Source organism: Filicampus tigris, chromosome 7, assembly GCF_054856515.1.
Source record: "Filicampus tigris isolate MCC_2025a chromosome 7, RoL_Ftig_1.0, whole genome shotgun sequence".
NCBI classification, from domain to species: domain Eukaryota; kingdom Metazoa; phylum Chordata; class Actinopteri; order Syngnathiformes; family Syngnathidae; genus Filicampus; species Filicampus tigris.
Window position 1 is genome coordinate 1361613 of NC_141223.1, and position 20082 is coordinate 1381694.

The 20082-nt window shown below is 42.9% G+C and overlaps 2 protein-coding genes and 1 long non-coding RNA gene across 5 annotated transcripts in view; 1 reads left to right on the forward strand and 2 right to left on the reverse strand.

Moving 5' to 3' along the window:
- prx (periaxin) overlaps nucleotides 1-12470 on the reverse strand; it is a 28605-nt gene extending 16135 nt beyond the window's left edge. The window contains exons 1-8 of one of the 2 annotated variants that reach the window (XM_086036218.1): nucleotides 12150-12470; nucleotides 11776-12028; nucleotides 5056-5111; nucleotides 4085-4192; nucleotides 2349-2474; nucleotides 1715-1883; nucleotides 1123-1316; nucleotides 478-707 (exon numbers count right to left, since the gene is read on the reverse strand). In XM_086036218.1, the coding sequence (XP_085892344.1) occupies nucleotides 478-707; nucleotides 1123-1316; nucleotides 1715-1883; nucleotides 2349-2474; nucleotides 4085-4192; nucleotides 5056-5111; nucleotides 11776-11833 (941 nt within the window). In that variant the 5' untranslated portion in view covers nucleotides 11834-12028; nucleotides 12150-12470. Of the gene's footprint in view, nucleotides 1-477; nucleotides 708-1122; nucleotides 1317-1714; nucleotides 1884-2348; nucleotides 2475-4084; nucleotides 4193-5055; nucleotides 5112-9477; nucleotides 9734-11775; nucleotides 12029-12149 lie in introns of those variants that run through there. The other variant, XM_086036219.1, reaches the window with a different exon arrangement.
- Nucleotides 1-20082, forward strand: part of LOC147144318 (uncharacterized) — an 83941-nt gene that overhangs the window by 17758 nt on the left and 46101 nt on the right. Inside the window, exon 4 of the long non-coding RNA XR_015087520.1 lies at nucleotides 506-724. This is a non-coding gene — a long non-coding RNA (uncharacterized LOC147144318). The remainder of the gene's footprint in view (nucleotides 1-505; nucleotides 725-20082) is intronic.
- Nucleotides 12607-19990, reverse strand: pld3 (phospholipase D family member 3). 2 transcript variants are annotated; one of them, XM_086036221.1, is made up of 12 exons: nucleotides 19778-19990; nucleotides 18425-18510; nucleotides 17928-17978; nucleotides 17708-17862; nucleotides 16522-16705; nucleotides 16341-16458; nucleotides 15678-15805; nucleotides 14925-15122; nucleotides 14696-14835; nucleotides 14080-14245; nucleotides 13897-13996; nucleotides 12607-13116 (listed from the first exon to the last, which is right to left on the reverse strand). In XM_086036221.1, exons 2-12 carry the CDS (start codon nucleotides 18449-18451, stop codon nucleotides 12929-12931), a joined length of 1455 nt encoding a protein of 484 aa, XP_085892347.1. In that variant the 5' UTR covers nucleotides 18452-18510; nucleotides 19778-19990; the 3' UTR covers nucleotides 12607-12928. The 2 variants fall into 2 exon arrangements, with proteins under 2 accessions (XP_085892347.1, XP_085892348.1); XM_086036222.1 differs by lacking the exon at nucleotides 19778-19990 and having other exon boundaries at nucleotides 17708-17840; nucleotides 18425-18514.

The window sequence follows — 20082 nt, forward strand, 5'->3', positions numbered from 1 at the left end:
AGAGATTGGATGGGCGTCTGGCATGAACTGCCCGCTTTAGGTCCTGCTACAGCATTTCTACGGGATTTAAGTCAGGACTTTGACTGGGCCAATCCAGAACACTAATCTTTTTCTTTGTTGTATTGCTGGAATGTTTTGGAACATTATCATCCTGCATGATCCATCTTCTGCCAAGCTTTAATCTCACAACGGCGGCTTCAGGTTTCGCTCCATGATATTACAATATTCCTCTGAATTCACGATTCCCTGGATTCCCTTTGGATAAAATGCATCACGGTATTATAGTCAAGATAAGACAATTTTCGGATAAAAATGAAAACTTTAACATAGTTATTAGCCAACGTTCCGTCGTAATCGTCCGCTACAGGGGTTGTAACGATAAACGAGGGATTACTGTATATGATTAGATATACAGGTACACACAACAAATATTCATGAAAAAACTGTAAATATGATATGTAATATACCTTGACCAACCTGATTTTCCTCTTTGCCTTCGCTGCAGCACCCCCTTCTGCCTTCAGCTGGCCGCTCTGGCTGTGTTTAAACTTGGGGAGGCAAAATTCCACGTCCACATCGCTCATTTCCAGCCGGGGCGGCGTTCCCTCGATCACCAGCTCCTCGCGCCGCTTCTCCTTTAGCCTCTTCAGACCAAAGCGACCGCCTCTCTTCTTCTTGGCCTTGAACGGCTTGATGGCCTTCACGCTCTGAAACATACGACAAGGTCAGCCGCCCTCTTCCATTATAGACGTCTTAATGTAACTATCAAACATCATTGGCAATCTTACTATGACTTTCAAAAGGCAATGTTTCACTGGGACTATGAAGCTGGTACTGTGCAGTCACTCTAGCCAACTACCTGCTCGCCACTGTTCAAGCCACTCGAAACACGCTAAGCTAAGTGCTAAGTTATCAGCTTCTCACCCTTTGAATGCTGACAGAGGGTGACCAGATGTTTAGAGTTAAAATATGGGCTGAATAGCAAAACATACACACAGTTCCTCCATCCAAAATGGAAATCCTGACTTAATGCATGGTGTGACCGTAATTGGCCAATAATAAAGTCACATTTAACAAGCCAAACACCCAGGCCAGGGAGGAGGAATTCAATTTTTTCATTACCATTTTGGACATCTTGGCTTTGGGACCTTTGGTGTCCATGCTGGGCAGGCGGGGCTGCACGCAGACCTCCTCCCCCTGGACCGTCCGCTTGACCAGGAAGCTGACTTTGTAGGGTTCGGCGCACTGGAGGATCTTCAGAGCGTCTTCATAGCGCACGTTGTCAAAGTAGACCTTGGCGCTTAGCAGCTGGTCACCTGGTGTGGATAAAAGAAGGTCAGCAAGAACTATTTTGGACTCCTAGAAAATGAACGTGTCATAAAATAGCTAACAGGAAGAGAGTAAATATTGGCTATTATTAGTAGTGGTATTTTACTGGTTTCTAAGTGGTGGCATACACAGCATTTCCTGTGCTTTTTTTTTTTCCCAAGCTAAACCATTTGTTATGCATTTATTTGTAAGAGTAATGTTGTAATATGACTTTGAAAAGACAAAGTGTTTGCTCCAAGTTTGGGATCTTTTCAGGGTTCGAATCATGAACGTTGGCAAAACACATTTGAGGGAGTATCTACTATTCTGGCAGGTCTTGATCCCTGACCACTGCAAATAGTGAGTCTTGAAAGTAGTGGGGAGCAGAAGGCTAGCATGCAGGCACCTTGCTGCAGGCTGAGATGTTTGGCGGCCGGCGAGTCCTTGAGGACATCTTTGATGAAGATGCCTCGTTCTCCACCGCCAGTCACGCTGTAGCCACTAGCTCCAGCCTCCGCTTCCGTCTCCACCACGATCTCCACCGGAGGCTCCGTGGCTTCCACTGTGGTCTGGTCCTCAAACACAAACGTATAGATTTTTCAGTCTTGACTGTCACTGTTGTGAAGTCCATCAAGCTAAAAAAGTGAAATGGAATGGTGAGCAGTTTGGCTTTTGAAGCTTACATCCACCATATCAATACCTGTATAACATAAGAAAAACATTCAAAACTAATCAAGATGCAAAGAAGCTAGCTTAAAGATGAAACCAGCAGAGAGCATCAGGAGTAACACTGTTACCACTTTCTCATTAGGGGCGACATTGTTTACGAGTGGTTACCGGGCTGCACTTTGCACAGGCCTGCTCTAAATTATCCAGATGTATGAACCGAAGTGTGAATCCTTGTTTGTCTTTAGCATGAGTTAGCATTTTAAAATACTTAGTCTACTGCATGTTTTGTATATTTAGGAGATGACTTGAAAGTTTCTAGTTCAATCCAGATTGTTGTTAGTTAGTTTGTTAGTATGGCAAAGGCGACTTACTGTCTGCTCGTTAGAAGGTTCCGGGTCCATCTCCGGTTGGGCCAATCGACAGGTGGACGCTCTAAGGTGACTTCTCTTCTGACTCAGCACCTTTTTCAACTCTGCATGGAGCTTTTCCTTTTGCTCCTGTACACAACACAAATGCTTTTTGGGGGGAGGAAATATACAGTATTATCCTTTTCAAAAATATACAACTTTTGGGAAATATACAACTTTTCATCTGGGATTATACTACTTTTTTTTTACTTTTTAGTTGGAAAAATTAAAACTTTTTCCAAAATATGACATTTTTAAGTAATATGTGAGTTTTACAATTCGTTTTGACAAATTTTCCGGCAATTTTCTTCCTGCAAATATATGACTTATCAGGAAACTATAGAACTTTTGGGGGAAATACCATATACAACTTTTTCAGAAGTACAAAACTTTTCTTGGGAAATATATAACTTACAGAAATATACAACTTGAAAAATATTTTTTTTTTCCTGGATATATACAGAAATGTACAACTTTGCCACAAAATATCAAACATTTTCCCCCTTGAAATAGATAAAATATACAACTTTTTGGAAAATGTGACTTTTTCATTAATATGCAACTTTTACCACTACTACTTTTTGTTTGTAAATATACAGTGCATGTCTTTTTCAGAAATAAATTCTCAAATACAGTTTTTTTTAATACTTGACTTTTTTTTCAGTTAGACAACTTTTTGTGAAAATAACTTTTTCGACGACCTTTTCTGGAAATATACAACTTTCTTTTTTTTTCCGAAATATTCCCTTTTGAAAAACATACCCCTTTGCAGAAATGTAAAAGATTTTCAAAAATATGCATTCTTTTTCAGAAATGTCTCATGCACCATTTGAATAAAAAATGCGGTAATGATTTTTTTTAGCTCTTGTCATTAGGCATAATGCGTTCAGCTGCATGCTATTTACTTTCAACTTGTTAACATTCGTTTGTGTTACTGTAAGTACCATTTTCGTGAATTTTCCTGCTTATACTGTATACCAAGCTGCCAGACGCGCTAAGTTCCATTTCTGGTTCTACAGTAATTCATGAAAGATGAGCCACATTGCTTGTTGTTGATGCCCTGGTGTAAAGACTGCTGACATCTCTGCTGACTCCGCACAACTGAAAAGCTGTTTTTGTGGCCCGACCATTGTGGTCCACAATAGTGTAGTGAGCGAGCCGAGGCTTTGCTGCCGGCTGGGCTCATCAGCGGCAGCCAACGAAAGTCTCTGGAGACACTTTTTCAATTGATCAATTGTAGAAAGTCTCACCAGAAAAATGGAAGCTGTTTGAAGGTGGAAGCAAGTTCACACTGTCCCAACATTTTTGTCCATATGTGACCATACATAGCATAGCGTATGTGTATTTAGAGCAGTGTTTCTCAACCTTTATTGAGCCAAGGCGCATCTTTCACATCGGAAAAAAAAATTCACATGATTCACAAAAAGTATTTCAAAAGGTTAGTTGTGCAACTTCAGTCATTTAGTGGAAGAGCATTTCATTGTTCTGCCTGTTACTATACGTGGTTGGCATAGATGAATTAACCCCAAAAGAAGTTATTATTACATTTTTTTTTTTTTGTCCAAATAATTGACATTGGGTAATTTTCCGCGGCATACCTGAAGATCTCTCACAGCACACTGGTTGAGAATCACTGATTTAGAGTATTTATGGGAGGTTGATAAATGGGCTCTTCTAGTACATCTGTATTTGTGTCTCACCACTCTCTCGGGACTCTCGTGTTCGTCTGCAGAGGCGCTGTGGTGAGGGTTGCGTAGTGGGCCAGGTGGGGGTCTGCTGGAGGGGGGAGAACGCTTCTTATCTTTCACCTGTACAGAGGAACAATACTGTGATGTGTCTCAAATATTGCAATGTGGGTCAATAAAAAGGGAGCATTACGATCTTTGTTCAGGTAGAATGTTTGTTTTTGACCTTCGCTGGATGGTGTACCTCATGGAATGTCTGCTTAGTTGAATGAATGCAATGAGCATTATAGCAATTATATTCAGTAGTCGTCATTTAGGTTTGAGTCCTTCTGTGGTCACGAGGGCTGGGAGATACGGCCTTCCCCCGGTTCGCTTCTTTGTCTTACGCAAAGCAGTCTGAAAATAATTCTGCTCATGTTGTCTGTTTCTTAGTCAGAATTCATGGTATTCAGATTACTTTTGCGTTGGTGGAAAAAGAATAAAGAAAATTCATGCACCCATTTTCATCCATCTCAGGGCGCAGCCATTTTGACATTCTGCCTCTCTGCTGTCTACTGGGATTTACATCATAGTGCCCTCAGACTCCATTTGCGAACATTACAGCTCACCCGTTTTCTGGGTTTGGTCACGTGACGTTCACAATGCAAGCCCAAGAACGCTTTGACGTCAATTCCAGTCGACAGCAGAGGGAAGTAGAATGCCAAAATGGCTGTGCCCTGAGGTGGATGAAAATGGCTGGATGAATCTGCTTAATTCTTATTCCATGAATGCAATATTAATCACAACCGTCTTTAGACTTGTGGGGACACAGAACGCATTATTGCAAAGAGACATTTTGACTTGACTTCCACTTTAAATAAAGCAAACAATCAGCATCAGCAATGATTTACTTTGAATTACGGCGGCTGTAAAAAAAAAAAAAAGACCTGAACTCTAATTGATTTGAGGGTGTAGCTAGTCATTTGCAATGTCTGCGTTTTGCTTACGGCGTGATCTCTGCTGGCGCTGTAAACATGGCCGTCGTCGTCTTCTCTGTCAGAGTCTGGAAGGGGACAACAAAACACATCATGGAAGCATATTAAACCACATTGCCATGTGAAAGTGGTGTTAAAAAAAAAAAAAATCTTAGCTGTCCAAATAAACTTGGGCACACACAACATGGTGGGGCGACAACATATCAGAGTGCTTATCTTGAACACTACTGAGGGAACTCGCTTACAAGACTCTACCCTAACTTCATCTCAGAGACTGTTTAGGTGTTGCCGTTTTGGTTAGCAACAGTTCAAATGGGCTTGGCTGTGTTGAAAACAATTTCATCCGTGAACTTAATTAGAATGCATTTCTTTCTTGAATGGGGTGAAAAGGAAGTTTGTCTTGAGTGGATGATGCATCTGGCGAGTTATTCGGGGCTGGGTGTTGGAGGAAGGGTCGCTCACTCTTAAAGTTAGCGCCACAGAATGTGAGTTATGTCATCTTGTGACCTGCTAGACACCGGACACCCACCTACACGCCCCTAACGGGCTCGCCATTCCTCACGTACGAATGCCCGCACACGCACTCACACACACACACACCGGTGCATGCACACACATAGCCAAAGCGAGGTGCTTAAAAAGTGATCACATGAAATAGCCGAAGGTCCACAGTGACTGCAAGCCAAGCCATTCCTAAAATGTTGAGCGGTTGGGATGCCAGGTTCTACGCACTCGACTCAACTCAACGGTTCTTCAGAACGTGAACAAAATTGGCGACCCGGTCCTGTCTCTCGCTCATCTCCCTGGTTTTTGCGTACTCCTCAGCATGACTTGTGATTTCTTGAGCCCCACAACTTTCTCTGTGCATTCAAGACATGTCGATATGCCGCTGTGCTCAACAAACAAAATTCCTGTCTCCTGATTTTCTTGAAATTAGCTGTCATAGCCTACAAATGCCCCCCGGGCCGTCGGCTTGAGACCCCTGATTTAGATATTTAAAAACAAATAAAAACAATGTTATAACGAATTCTAAAATGCACAGGAAGCCAGTGGAGGTAGGCCACAATCGGAATTATGTGTTTCGTCGCTGGGATGTACTTCAGCCCAAAAGTAAAAGTGAATTTATACTGTCAGCTATATATAACACCCATTTGAATTACTCGGTACAACAACAACAAATCTGCACCCCAAAAAGTTCCCTTCTTTTCTTAATTTGCACATTGCTCGCACTGAGACGAAAAAGAAGCTAGCTAGCTAGTGTTAACTCAGGCTTTTATGCCATTAAAACAACACATTCTCATAGCTCTGCTAACGTTATCTTCTGAGTAACAACAAATGCTAAATTAGCGACAGATTAAAAACAAACAACAAAATCGGCTTGTCTATTTTTTTTTAAATACAACACATGTACTATGACTATTAATCAGGAAACAGCATCAAACAACTCTTAAGTAGGCCATGCTGACAGACAATCGGACTTCTGATGGAATAACTGACGGACTAAAATGACGGACGGATTGACGGACTGACAATTACAATTCAGTTTGTCGCGAAAAATGACGGACAGGTACCCTGGCTGCTGACGGATGACGAATATCGGACCAGCAAAATTTTGTAAAATGCCTACCAATGAGGCAATGGATGTCAAATATCTTATTCACCTTAAAAGATCCCAAGATCTCGGTCAATCTCAGCAGACGTTGAAAAAAAGCAAGAAGCGTTTTTTCATAAAGAAGTAGAAAGTACAGATACCTGGTTTCAAATGTAGGCAGTAAAAATCAAAAGTCAAAAATCATCAGAAAAATCTGTTTAGTACTGATACCTAAAAATCTTAAGTACACTAAGTATTTGTACTTCACCTCCCAACACTGACACGATCCTCTGACTTGCTGTTTGACTCAAGAGATAAGATACCAAGTGCAGGCGAAAGCGTCATCGTCAGGATCAAGTGTGCAAAGCCAGCTGTAGTTCTGGTGGTCCACAAATCAGATCAGCCCATCTCTGGGAAGGAAGTGGCTCCATGTAAACAGGAAAGTGATATTTCTGATAAAGATGCCCTCCTATGGTGTCAGTAAACACAGTGTTACGTTCACTTATGAGTTCAATCTGTTCCCTGACCAAGCGCAACTTCATTTATTCCTATATCAAATCAATTCCATGAGAGCATTTGCTCCATGCTCCTTGCATTTGTTTTCTTTTTGTATTTGTGCGTTTGTCTGTTTGTCCCTTTCAATCAACAGCTGAAAGGCCGCCATGACTCTCATGTTTTTTCACTTTACTCAAGCGGTGGCGTATCTGAGGCTCACTCGTAACTCAAATTTTGGCTCGCGACACCAAGCAAAAAAGAAAAATTGACCGAGCAATGACGTGGTGCCCGTGTAAATACATGACTCGAGTCACATGGTGCATGATGATGTTTACAAGGCTCTGTCCTCACCGACGTGTGCAGGGAAGTTCACCCGCCATCAGATGTCAAACATTGTTTCCTCACGGGGGGGGCTCTCTCGCAAGCCCCCTGATCCACTCGACCCAACTTCCTGCTCAAAAATGAACCCCACCCACGAGCACCACAGCCACCGCCCAAAGACGGATGCCAGAAAACCACCATGACGATCCATCATGTCACTTGTGGTCCTTGTGTACGCCGAAGCGTCAAAGAGTTCATGTGATGTCGTCGAGCTTCTTCCAGTAGCCTGCCACGCTCGTAACATATTTGAAGGAGAGTCCAGTTCTTGACCTCCGTCACACCAGCTGGACTCATGGAGCCTTCAGATGTCTCACACGTTAGAAGCAGCATGACACCACATCTGATCCACCATGTACCATGAAGACAGGAATAAATTTCCAAACCTATGTTATGACCAGGGGTGGGAAGTAACAACATACAAATACTTTGTTGATGTACCAAAGTAGATTTTTGAGGCATCTACGGTATACTTGTGTATTTTTCTCACAACTTAGTTTCTCTACATTTGAAGACATTTGCCTGTACTCTCTACTTCTGAATTGTCAAAATAGACTACTTTTACCAGCCTTTTTCTACACATGTATCTGTACTTCTGCTTAAGTACAGCGTGTGAGTACATTTGCCACCTGTGGTTGCGACTTCAAATGAAGTCCGGGTAGTCCAAGGACTCGAGGATCAAAGACCGCCAGGATTTCAAAGACACCCTAATAGGTCTCTAAACCCACAGTGGCATCTTCAGCTAGCATGTAGCTTGACCTAGCGGTATAGTCGTACGAGTCCTGTTGTAGATCGTGTTGCGACACTAATGATTAGCATGTATACATGCTGAGTCTGGACAAACCACTGGAAAATGATTGACTCATAGGGCCCTATTTTCATGCCCTGTACGCATGGGTAGAGTTTTCTTCTTGCGTCTTTTCGGAGATATGTGCATCAGAAACAGGCATTTGCGCCATTGTGGGCATCTACAGAGTCGACTTGCTTGCCGGCCAGTGGAAGTGGCTCCTCTCATTCGCTTAAAATTCGCAAGGTCTATATGGGTGGAGTCCATGCAGGAGATCAACGCTTGCAAAGTACGTTTATAAGGAACTGCACAAACACCTCCACTTGCAGATGCTGTTAAGTTGGCCGGGGCAATTATAAATCACCTCTGAGAAGTGTGCACTTGGAGACCACCTTCCAATTTGATCGTTTATGTCCGTGTGTTAATGCCCTTGGAAAGTTTCCAATTTGAAATATTTCCAACATTCCCTATCTTAACTTCCCTAGAGAATTAACTGGAACATTTCTAGAACCTAACCAGAAATGTTCACCCCGACCACTCTAGTGACAAAGCATTGTAAACAACACAGATAGAACGATGGTGTACAAAGAAGTTCAAGTACAGACTACAGACACAACTATCTTGGGTGTCATCGTTGCGCACTCGCCATGCCGACATACCAGGCTGGGGCGGGTTAAGGTGGTGGTGGGGGGGGGGGGTGTCCGTTTCTGTGTAGGAGGGGGCAAACAGCTCCAATGACCATCATGCTGCAGCTGTCACTGATGTGTAACGCAAAGTCGAAGGCTAAACGAAGTCAATGCCGCGCCAGTAACCCCCGACAGCTCTGCGTCACTTTACTTTCCGATGATTTTTGGACGTTAACAAAACCTGTTTTATCCTTGACAATCTGCAAAAGCTACCCAATGTGGCTTGTCTAAAAACTGAATGAGCTAGTTAGACAATTTATTTCCATGAACTCCTTAAGCCAGGTCTTGTCACAAAACACTAAAAGTCATGGTGACACACACTACTCAAGTGTTTGTTGAAACAGCATGCTATTGTTCCGCCATGTGCACTCATTCCGGACTGTGCAGGCCAAGCGACTCCCTGCAAAACTTCCCATGACAACTAGAGCCCAAGTACTTGACATTTTTCTCCAGAGCTACTCATTTAAGCTTGAAAGAAAGTTGAAGGTCCATCCTACCTTCCTCTCAGCCTTCTCAGGGTCTCCCTTCAGAGCTTCAGCCTCATCCTTTGTCTTCTTCCCGCCCTAAAACTTCTTTCACTCTTGATGGTGGTAGTTCTTAAAATTGCCCCCCCCCCGTCTGTCAATAACGTTCACCCCTCGTCACCAGCCAGCCCGCGGCTCCCCTCACTGAAAGCCTCGGACCCGACACGGGACCACAGCATCTCCAGGAGGGACGGATGGGGCCAGCTTGCCGATTGGCTGGCGGGCAGGAAGGTGCTCCCATATTAGGTCATCGGGAGGCGGGGGCTGCGTTACTGATAACGTAGGGAGGGACAAAGAGATAACAAGGTTCGGGACATGGTGAAGCGTCTATGTGAGGAGCTTGAGAGTGTTTCTACTCACTCGACTAGCACTGATTTCAACAGAGGTTTTTATGTTTTAGCTCATGTCTTTGTCGACGTGGGAAGTTTAGGAACGTGGGGAGAAAGTTCTGAGGGGCTCACAGAACGACAGTCCCGGAGGGAGAGGTTGTTTAAAGATTATTTTTAAAACCGTGGCCTAAAAATAGAAAGAGCAGGATTTGGAGAAAGGGTGAAGCTTCCTCTCACTATGCTCGAGCAGCTGCAACACAGTGTGTGTGTGTGCGCCTCTCTATTATTAGTGTGTATCTGTGTGTGTATTATTAGTGTGGTAAACAGTGAGTCCGCCCAAGTGCACAAACAGAACCAGCATAAAATTCCTGCTTTGTGATGAGGTGGATTGATGACAAAACACAAGACGTGTTCCCGGAATTCCCTTCAGCTGAAACGGAGACCACCGTAAAGTTGATATCAGGACTGCGCCATCAACATGATACACTCGCGGTAGATTTTGTGACTTCATCCCGCATCAAACTGCAGCCCGACTGGTATTAAAATGTTCTTGGGATGTTGTTGCTGTGGTGGTCAAGATGTGGTTAGAATTTTGTTCGGGCGGCGATGGTATGTTTTCACTTTTCAGAATGCTGTTGGCATTTTGTTGAAGTGTTGTGATTTGGATATTATTGGGACGTTGGCATTGGGGTGCTATCTGGTATTTGTTGGCATGTTTTCTGTTTGCTGTTGGGGTAGAGTTCAATTGTGTTGAATGGTGTGGGGACATTTGGGATATTGTGGACATGGTGATCAAGACTGGTTGATTTTGGAAGATTATGCAAGGATGGTATTGGGATGTTCTCAGGATGTTGTGGGGATGATGTTTGGTTTGTGTTGGGATTTTTTTTTTGGATGTATGTCGAGGTTTTGTGTTGATGAATGGCATTTTGTCAGGATGTTCTGGAGATTTTACTGAGATTACGTTGAGATTTAATCAGGATATTGTGAAGATATTCTGGGGTGGTCTTGTTATTTTGTCAAGCGATTGCATAGTTTTAGGATTTCGCCAAGATTATTTGGGGGATAATGTTGGATTGGTGTGGAAATGTTTTGGGGATGGTGTTGGGGGATGTTGTGGGCATGATGTTGGGAGTTTGATGGGATGCTGTCGGAATGTTGTGGGGATGGCCTCAAAATAGTTCTAGGATTTTGTCTAGATGTTTTACGATAAAATAACCCCGGAGGATAATCCAAGAATCACATGTCAGGATAGTGTTTGGATGTTGCCGCCTTTGTGTTTGTCTGGTATCAGGATGGGGCGGCTGCCACGACGGAGTCAGCAAACGTGCACATTGATCCACTAAGCCTGGATTTCCATTTATTCAGTCATACGTTTGGTGTATCTGGGTTTGGATGGAGTTCAGGCTTTGGTGATGCTTGGTCGCTGTTGTTCAGTTTTGCGGTTGCCATGCTGGTTTACTTACCGATGAGAAATAGGCTAAGAATTAATGTCACCTAGCTGTGTAGTGACGTATTGCAACCTAGAATCTAGATTTGATTAAATTCAATGTCATGTTGAATCGGGAAAAAAAAGAATTTCATAATAGGCTCCAACACGTGCAATCTTACATGACCTCATGACATTGTATCAAATTACAAGGTAACACTATTCTGGAAACATGGCCGCAACTTGTTGGTAACATTTTAAAATAAGTGTCTTTCTCTAGTACACAGCAAACCAGTAAAAGAAGTGAGAGCATGGATTAATGGTGAATAGAAAACAATCACCATCGAAGATATCAATTAGCTGATGTCACATTTGACTTTTTAGCTTGATCGATGCACCCTGCTGTACTGTCAAGCTCATTGCTCAACACCCAAGTGACAGTTTGAAGTTTTTGGCGCTTCTCAAACTTTGGTACTTAATGCCAGATCCAGACCGAAAGTTATTCATCCTGACCTGCATCAGAGGAAGGTGTCCAGGTGACTCGGAATATTCCACGGAGACACTCACACATGGTCTGCAGGAGGACGCCGCTGGAGCACACCAACACAGCAGCCTGCACTCGGGGCTCTCGAGGTGGAGGCGATCCCGGGGTGGCTTTGACGCTTTGGGGCCGGCAAAGCAGCGACGCTCTCTGTGCGGCTCACACCGGGGGATGGAAAAGATGGGAGGGGGTCCAATCCAATACCCAACTTTGCATCCTCAACTGCTGTGTGTGTGTGTGTGTGTGTGTGTGTGTGTGTGTAGACAGCACAGAATAGGCGTGCATTAGCAGTTGAGGACAGTCAGCAATTTGCTCAGTGTCCCTGCAAAGCTCTTATTGTTGTTACCTTTGGTGGCTTTAGCGCAGGCTGTTGTTGGTGGGCTTAGTGGGTGCTGCATGCTGGATGGCAGACCGACACCCAGCGCGGAGCACAAAGCTCAGCGTGTTGATTACTGCGGCATCAGAACACCTTTTTAATCAACACATTATTCTCCATTGTTGGCCGGACAAGACACGTGGCTAAAATATGTCCCGTCTGGTTTGGACAACAAGTAGTGAGGCAGAAAGTTTGCACAGAAACGCCGAACAAGTAAGTCATTCTAGAACCGTGTTCCCCGGTCCCCTTGGGTCCGAAAGCCATATTTGAGGGTAGAAAAAAAAAAATTTGCAACACAGAGTTCCCTCTTGTTCCGCTAGGATACTTTTTATGCCGATACTAAGTATCGATACATTGATGAAGTATCGATACTGTCGATACTTTGTTTTGCACGTTCTATAACATACTTTTGGAACATTTGAGGTCCTTGAGCTTTGTGAATGGAGTTTTATTTATTGCATTCCTGTGTATCAGGAACAGTTGATGCACTTTTCAATCGTGGCACTTCAGTTTACACACACACACACACACACACAGCAGACTCCAGAAAAAAAAAACATCTCGAGTTTCTCCCTGAGCTGAGCTATGATGAAGGCTGTCTTAATGATGACATCATAGGGACGTGTCAAGTCTTGAAAAATGTTTCAAAAAGGATCGTCGGAAGCAGCTTTCCTAGTGTTGAAAATGTTCCTCCACCTCTGCGGCATGGGCTCTTCAACAAAATAACTGTACCAGTTTGTTCGTGTGGACTAACAGACGTCTTTGATGTCGGTGTGCTGCGTGAGGGGGACGCTGTAGCCGGACTGCCAATCTCTCTCGAAAATGTCCCTCAGCTGCGACTGAACGCTGAGCTCCAGGGATGAGGATGCCGTCTGGTTGACCACCAGGGCAGAGCCTGCGGTGTTCACAAAGTAGTCGCCCGACCAGTTGGACGTACCTGAAAAAAATGCAAGCAACTCAGCATTTTTTTTTAATCACAACATTAAAAATAAGATAGTTTGAGAGAACACAAAAAGAGTCAAATCTTTGAAACCAAGACATGATGTGGCACAAGGACAGAAAACTTTTCATTTTGATACATGTCCAGCATTTTTCCTCCCTAATTTTCTTTTATTTCTCAGTGTCAAGACAGATTTCTTTTTTCTTGGGTTTCACAGTTCATTTGTTTTGGGGCCCAGTGGTGTAGTGATCCATCAGATCCACTAGAGGGAGGTATGCCGAAAGGGGGTGGGGGGCTCATGTGTGTGTGTCACTTGGAAGTCTTTCTTAAAATGTGCAATACTGCCACCTACAGGACTGGAGTGGAATAGTATGGCCACATTTAAATTATTATTATTATTATTATTAATTTGAATGAAAAGGTTTATTTGGCCTTAGTGGAGGTCTGAGCTTGATTTGTATGGTTTCGTGGCATTTTCCTCCAAATTGAGTACAAATCTGGGTCTGACTCCCAACCTCTTTTTCTTGGATGTTGCCTTCTTTCCTGCTCCAATGGACAAAAGAAATTTTGCCAATGGAAAAACTTTTGGAGTCAACAAATGTTTTCACCCAAAATAACTCAGCCCATTTTCCTTGAACTCCAGAGTTTGAATTAAGGTGCTCGCTGCAGAGGGGATCCCCACACTTGATCTGACTCCCTTTCAGCTCATTCTCAGCGATTTTCCCAACATCAGTCCTTCAGTAAGTTAGGTGGCTAACAGTAGCAATCATGTCCTACCAATATAAGCGACCTGGTCTGTCACCATGTACTTGTTGTGGTTCACCCTGGCAAAAGGGATGTGCTTCTGCTCTGCGCTGGAGGGAACCACGAAGAGTCGCTGTTGGCGAGAGAGACCATGTGGCTGTCCCGAGCTTGTGACAAACATTGCGATTTCTCACCTCAAACATGGCGTCTACTCACCACCTGGATATCCAGCTTGCTCTTTGGGTCGTAGACTGACGCCAGTGACTTGAGGAAGGGCAACATGGCGGGCGGCGTATTGGACCAGCAGCTGATCAGCAGGCGCACTTGCACGCGCTTCTCGTAGGCCACTCGACGCAGCTGGGTGTCAATGTCTGCCCAGTACCTGCGGGGATGACACATTCAACCCGTCACTTTTCAAAACCGAAAGAATCCCGCTTCAAGAACGAGGTTACTGCAACAAACGACAAAAAAAGAATCGGGAGTCTTGTCGTGTGGGGTGCGTGAAAAGTCATTTTCCCTCCCCCATCTGCTCGGAAAACTATCAGCCCTGACAACTATAACTTTACATTTTCCATCGAAAATTGCCACTATGTTTCTGAAGTTCGAAACTGAGTTCTTGTGGGCTGAAATGTCAACATTTTTAGGCAGAGAAAAATGACCATGCAACACATGGCTGTTCTTTTTTTTTTTTTTTTTTTTTGTAACATGCCGATTAAACAGATTGAATGCGAGGCCGTGGGTATTGTGCCTCTTCTGACTGCGAGTCATATTCATGATAGAAATAAATTAAGATGTAAACAATAATTGCATATTTGAGTGTAGCCCGCTTGACTTTTTGGGATGTGAGAACTCCAAGTTGGGCATGTAGGTCATGACGGCGATGTAGATGTAACTCTGGGCGTCCTCTATCACGTTCAGGATGGACTCCAGGTCAGATGTCCTACCGGCGGCGCAGAAGGACAGAGGGGAACTCTGATAAAGAAGGAGAAGAAGAAGAAGAAGTCGTGAACACAACGACAAGCGCTAACACACACAAACTTTAGTTTGGTGTTGTTACGCACCGTCAAGTAGACGCTGGACTGGGTGTTGTTTAGTGTCAGCTGGAGTGGCGTTTCTTTGTTGTAGAGGGTGGAGAAGCTGGAGGGCCAAGGTGATGGGATGGACTGGCTCTCCCCCAGGAACCAGTAGGCCTCGAAGATCTTGCCCAGGTCGGAGGCCAGGCAGCTGCAGTTGTACACCACCACGCCCAACTCCTTCACCTGACAATCACATTCGCACACAAACTTTATCCAGTCTACTTGTAAACAACGGCATGGATCGAGATGTTCCTAATATTTGGAGTTTCCCACATATATATCCCTATACAGTGCTGCTTTGAGGTATGAGTGAACCAACCGCAAAACCTTGCCTTAATGGTAACACAAACAGTGGCGCAAAATATGTAGACAGATAATATGACAATACTCACTGGCATATATTTTTTTAACCTCCACGGAGAATGATTACTATTATTTTGGCTTAAAAGTAACTTGTGACCGTGTTGACGTACTGTATATATATCTTTATTCTATTGCCCTGGCCAAGGCACGCACACCAGAGGGACCAGCACAACGCCCACATTAGAAACATTTCATTTCAATGGCGAAAGCGGGAAAGATCGTTTGAGGAATGAAACAAACTTGTATCTCAACCCACTCCGTTTGTTCAATTAAAATGAATTAAACGTACTCATCCTGCAGCCAGATTGCATTTCCAGAGCAATTCTGACACCTAGCGTCATTTTGGAGGCACTCCTGGAATTAATAAGCGTGTACCTGTGTGAGCGATCTCCAGTCCATGTTGGCGCTTCCTAGGTAAATGTGTTTCTTGTCCACCACCCAGAATTTGGTGTGCAGGACCCCCGAGGTCAGCTCCTTCATCTTGACCATCCTGATGGCCGCGCCTAACGCACACAAACATTTTTTTTTTCTTCTTTTTTTCACTTTACAATGGGGCACTTTGACCAGCAACATAATAGGAGGGTTCAAATATTGCCTCGGGGGTGCTTTCCAAATATGTCTGTTTGTTTTACTCCTTTGCTAGCTTGTGCATTTAACATCGGCACGTGACGGAGACAACTTGACATGCGTTAAGAGTCAGTCATAGATGGATGTAACGGAAAGAACCCGGTCGAATTCCATTCAGCGGGACTACGATTCGATATAGTACAGCTTTTGGAGTCAACAAATGTTTACTAAGAGGGTATGATCGATGACTTCCTTATTGTTATTTTCATACATATAAATGCTCTCATTCGTACCGTAAATGTGGCATTTCCTTTAAATATACATCTCCAACAAAAGACAATTTGATATATTTTACCGATTCGATGCCCTTTTTGAATCAAGGCCAATTTTCTGATTCAAAACGGTTTCCGTTGCACCCCTACTACAAACCCATAATGATGTTGACGTAACTAGATTTTCGGTGACAATCACCTGAAGCATTGAGCCGTCTGAGGTCTTCCGTCGGCTGACCGCCTTGCGGCGCGCTGACGGCGATGCGCACTGACAAGGAGCCCGACAGCTCGGCCAGGTTCTTCAGAACGTTCTCACCCTGCGCTCACGTACAGAAGCCGTTAGCGAACCAACGGACGGACAAGAAAAGGAGTGTTCGCACCTGATCCGCGGTGCGCTCGTGGGTGCCCGTGTCTTGGTTGGTGAGCGTCCAGTAGAAGGAGGCGATGTCCACGCTACTGCGGGCCTGGGCCATCAGCTGCAGCCACGCCCGGTAAATGGAACCGTGAGACGGGTTGCTGGAGTTGAACCGCACGCCCTCGGGGATGCTCTCCACCAGGGAGATCCTCAAGCGGTGAGAAAGAGGACGGATCCCGTTAGAACTCAACCATTCTGTTTTCAGGGGCTTGACGTCCCACTTTTCCTAAAAGCAGCATTTTGCAAATATAGAGTATGTGTTCTTGTCATTTTAAGATTTCTAGTTTTATTGAAAGCAGCCCTTTCATAGTTTGCCGATTTCTTTTTTTGGAGAAAAAGTCAGATGTTAACAGTTTTCAGGATTTTGCTTTGCTAGCTATGAAGTTGTTCAAAATTGCAGTACTTGGATGTCCCTGTTTAAGTGAAGGGAACACTTATGGTTGACCTATTTCATGTTTTTTTTTTCTTTAAAAATATTCAGACTTCACAGTTCTCTTAAAAGCAGCATTTTCCATAATTTACTATTTATTTTCTTTACCATTTTCAGGCTTCCCAGTTTTTTTGAAAGCAGCAGCCCAATTGGTTTAATACATTTTTTAATACTCTAATTTTCACATTTCTCAGAAGCCAATTTTCCAATTTATCTGCTGTTTTCTGCAATTGCCAGATTTTCCAATTTTCTTGAAAGCAGCATTTTTTTGATTGACCAATTACATTGTTTATACAAATATTCCAACTTACACGTTTTCTCGAAAGCAGCAATGTTCCAGATGACCTATTATCATTTCTGAAATGATCAGACTTTCCAGTTTCCAGCATTTTTCCCATTATCCTATACTGTGTTTTTTTTTGTTGCTGTAATTTTCAACAGCGGCACAACCCAGAAATACGTGTAACAGTTACAGTGCCAGTGAACAGCGGCCAATTCTGAAACTAACTGACTTTGACAGCGACTGTACAAAAGGGCGTTTTTGACTGCAATTTAACTGTCTGTTAAATCTGAAATCCATTAAATCGGGGTCCGTGAAAGCAACGTTCCACTATATAAATACAATTGTATTGTACTGTATTTCTTGCCACACACGTTTCCTTATTTCTTCTTTTTAAACCATAAGTGTAAACAGTATTCCTTTCGATGCTGCTTTTCTCACTTGCATGGGTCCGAGCAGGACTTCAGGCCAAGTCGCACATCCCCGGCCATTTCAGGTGTCGCGGCGGAAGCAGCGGGCGCTAGCAGGTTGTAGAGTGCCGTGGCAGCGAGGAGCAAAGAGGCGCTGGCGGCCACTGCCACCAGACAACAGGAATACTGTCAGTAGAGAGGCCCAAAATGTTATTGTGAGGTGACTTTTCAACCGGCATTAGGCGTCGTACCGTTTGAGATTTGTCGTCCGAGTCCTTCTGTTTTCGCCCGACATGCGCCAACTGGGGAAGAAAATGCTAACATTTGTAAGGAATTGCTGCAGATTTTCACATGACAGCTCAGTTCAGCGAGTGTCAACGGATTAACTTTAGCCTTTTCTTTTGACTTTTTCCGCCACAAGCAGTGATGCTGTAAAGAAAGCAATATCACCTAGCCTAGTCAGATACATAGACTTTAGAAAGGGCCACAATAGATTTTTTTTTAATTTGTAGATGCAGCATGTCAAATTTAAAATTTTTTCCATTTCCATAATAATAGGCTTAGGAAAAGCCTATTACATTTCCATGTGGTTCCAGGAATTTTTGAATCTCTTTTTTTTTTCACTATTACAAAAACATTTTCTCTAATTTCTCTGTGAATAACAGATGATTTTTTTCTTGCGAAGCCATCCAGAAGTTTTGCATATCACACACTTGAGATACAAGTAGTAACTCATTTCTCATGGTACCTTCTCATAGGGGACGTCAATCTTCATGGTCACACGGGAAGTCAGTCACTCTGCTTTGCTGCCTCAGACGACGTCAAACGTCTTCACTAAACATGAGGAAAGAAAAAAAGAAACGTGTGATGTAACAGCACAAAGAATCACATGATCTCACTCACTCACACACACGCACCCCCACCCCCACACACGCACCCCCCCCCCCCACACACACACACACACAAAGAGAAGCTTCTAGGGCTCCATTCACTTCACACCGCTCCTGAGTTCAATAGAAATATTAACAATTAATGTTTCAAGTGATTATGGAGTGATAATGAGGAATAGAAAGTCAAATGTGTGTTTTCGTAGTTTAAAAGTTTGGAAAGAGTGCAACACTTCCCTTTTTCCCTTTGACTTGAGCTGACGTCGTCATGAAAAAATAATGCATCGCATTAAATGTGCAAACACATGCAGATTATTGCATATTTCTATAGCGACAAACTAACAATGTGGGTGTACATTTGATGTTTCTAATTAATATATTGTGATAATCATACGCACGAGTTCGCTCTATTGCAGCATTCAGCAACTCATCTTATTAGTGTGTAAAAGTCACACTGTTTTGGATGTATTTTTTGCTTTCCTTTTTTTTCTATGTTTAGTTCAATTTTACTTTTACATTATACATTTGTTTTTTTCCTTTACAGGTACTTTAAAATTCATTTTACATTGTTTATGTTTGCATTTATTTTAAAGTTTCTTTTACATGTACTGTACTTTAACCTATAACTTATTTTTTACATTTATATTTTTACTGTTATACTGTATTTCAGTCACTTTTACTCTTACATGTACCCCAAAATTACATTGTTTACCATAAGTTACTTGATTTTTTTGGTACTTTTTTTTTTAAACAATTTTTTTACTTTTACAATTTTTACTGTTACAAATATATTTAAAAGATTATGTTATTTTACGTGTACTTTACCATTTTTTAAACATTTTTTTAACTTTTACAATTACTTTTTAAAAATACTTCGCCTTTTTTACTTTATAAATTTAAAATTAAACTCTTTTTAATTGAATTAGATCACTAAAAATGACTTAAACTATTTTCGTCTTTTCGCCGTCAAAAGGAAAATTGAAAATAATACGTTCACTTTGTAGATACAATGGCCACAAGCTATGCTAAGGGCTAAAAACCATAAAGTGCCACCAAATCAAAGCCGTTAAATGAACGAATAAAGCACGCGACGTTATACTAAGTGAAATAGGTCAAAATAATTCAATTAAATTGCTTCCACTGAGACTCGTTTGTTTTGCTGAGCCAGCACAAATGCGTCACTTTAAAAAAGTGATTTAAAAAATTTGACGCACCTGCTCTCAAGCTTGTCTTTTCACTGAAGTCCCAAACAATAGCGTCGGTCCCTCCAGATAGCACAAAATGTCATTTAAAGTCACTTTCCCCCACGGTTTGTTTTCGACAAAAACAAAGAAAATGGGTCTCAACAGGCGAGGGCGATGTAGCTTCAAACTGTTTACAGCGGTACAGTGCCTGTGACAGTCATGTGACCTGACTAAGCCAATGAGGGGGGAGGAGAGTCATGTGACGTGTGAGGGCCAGTTGTATTTTTATGCGTATGCTGTCTCACAATCTACCTGTAGATGTCGCTGTAGTCCGG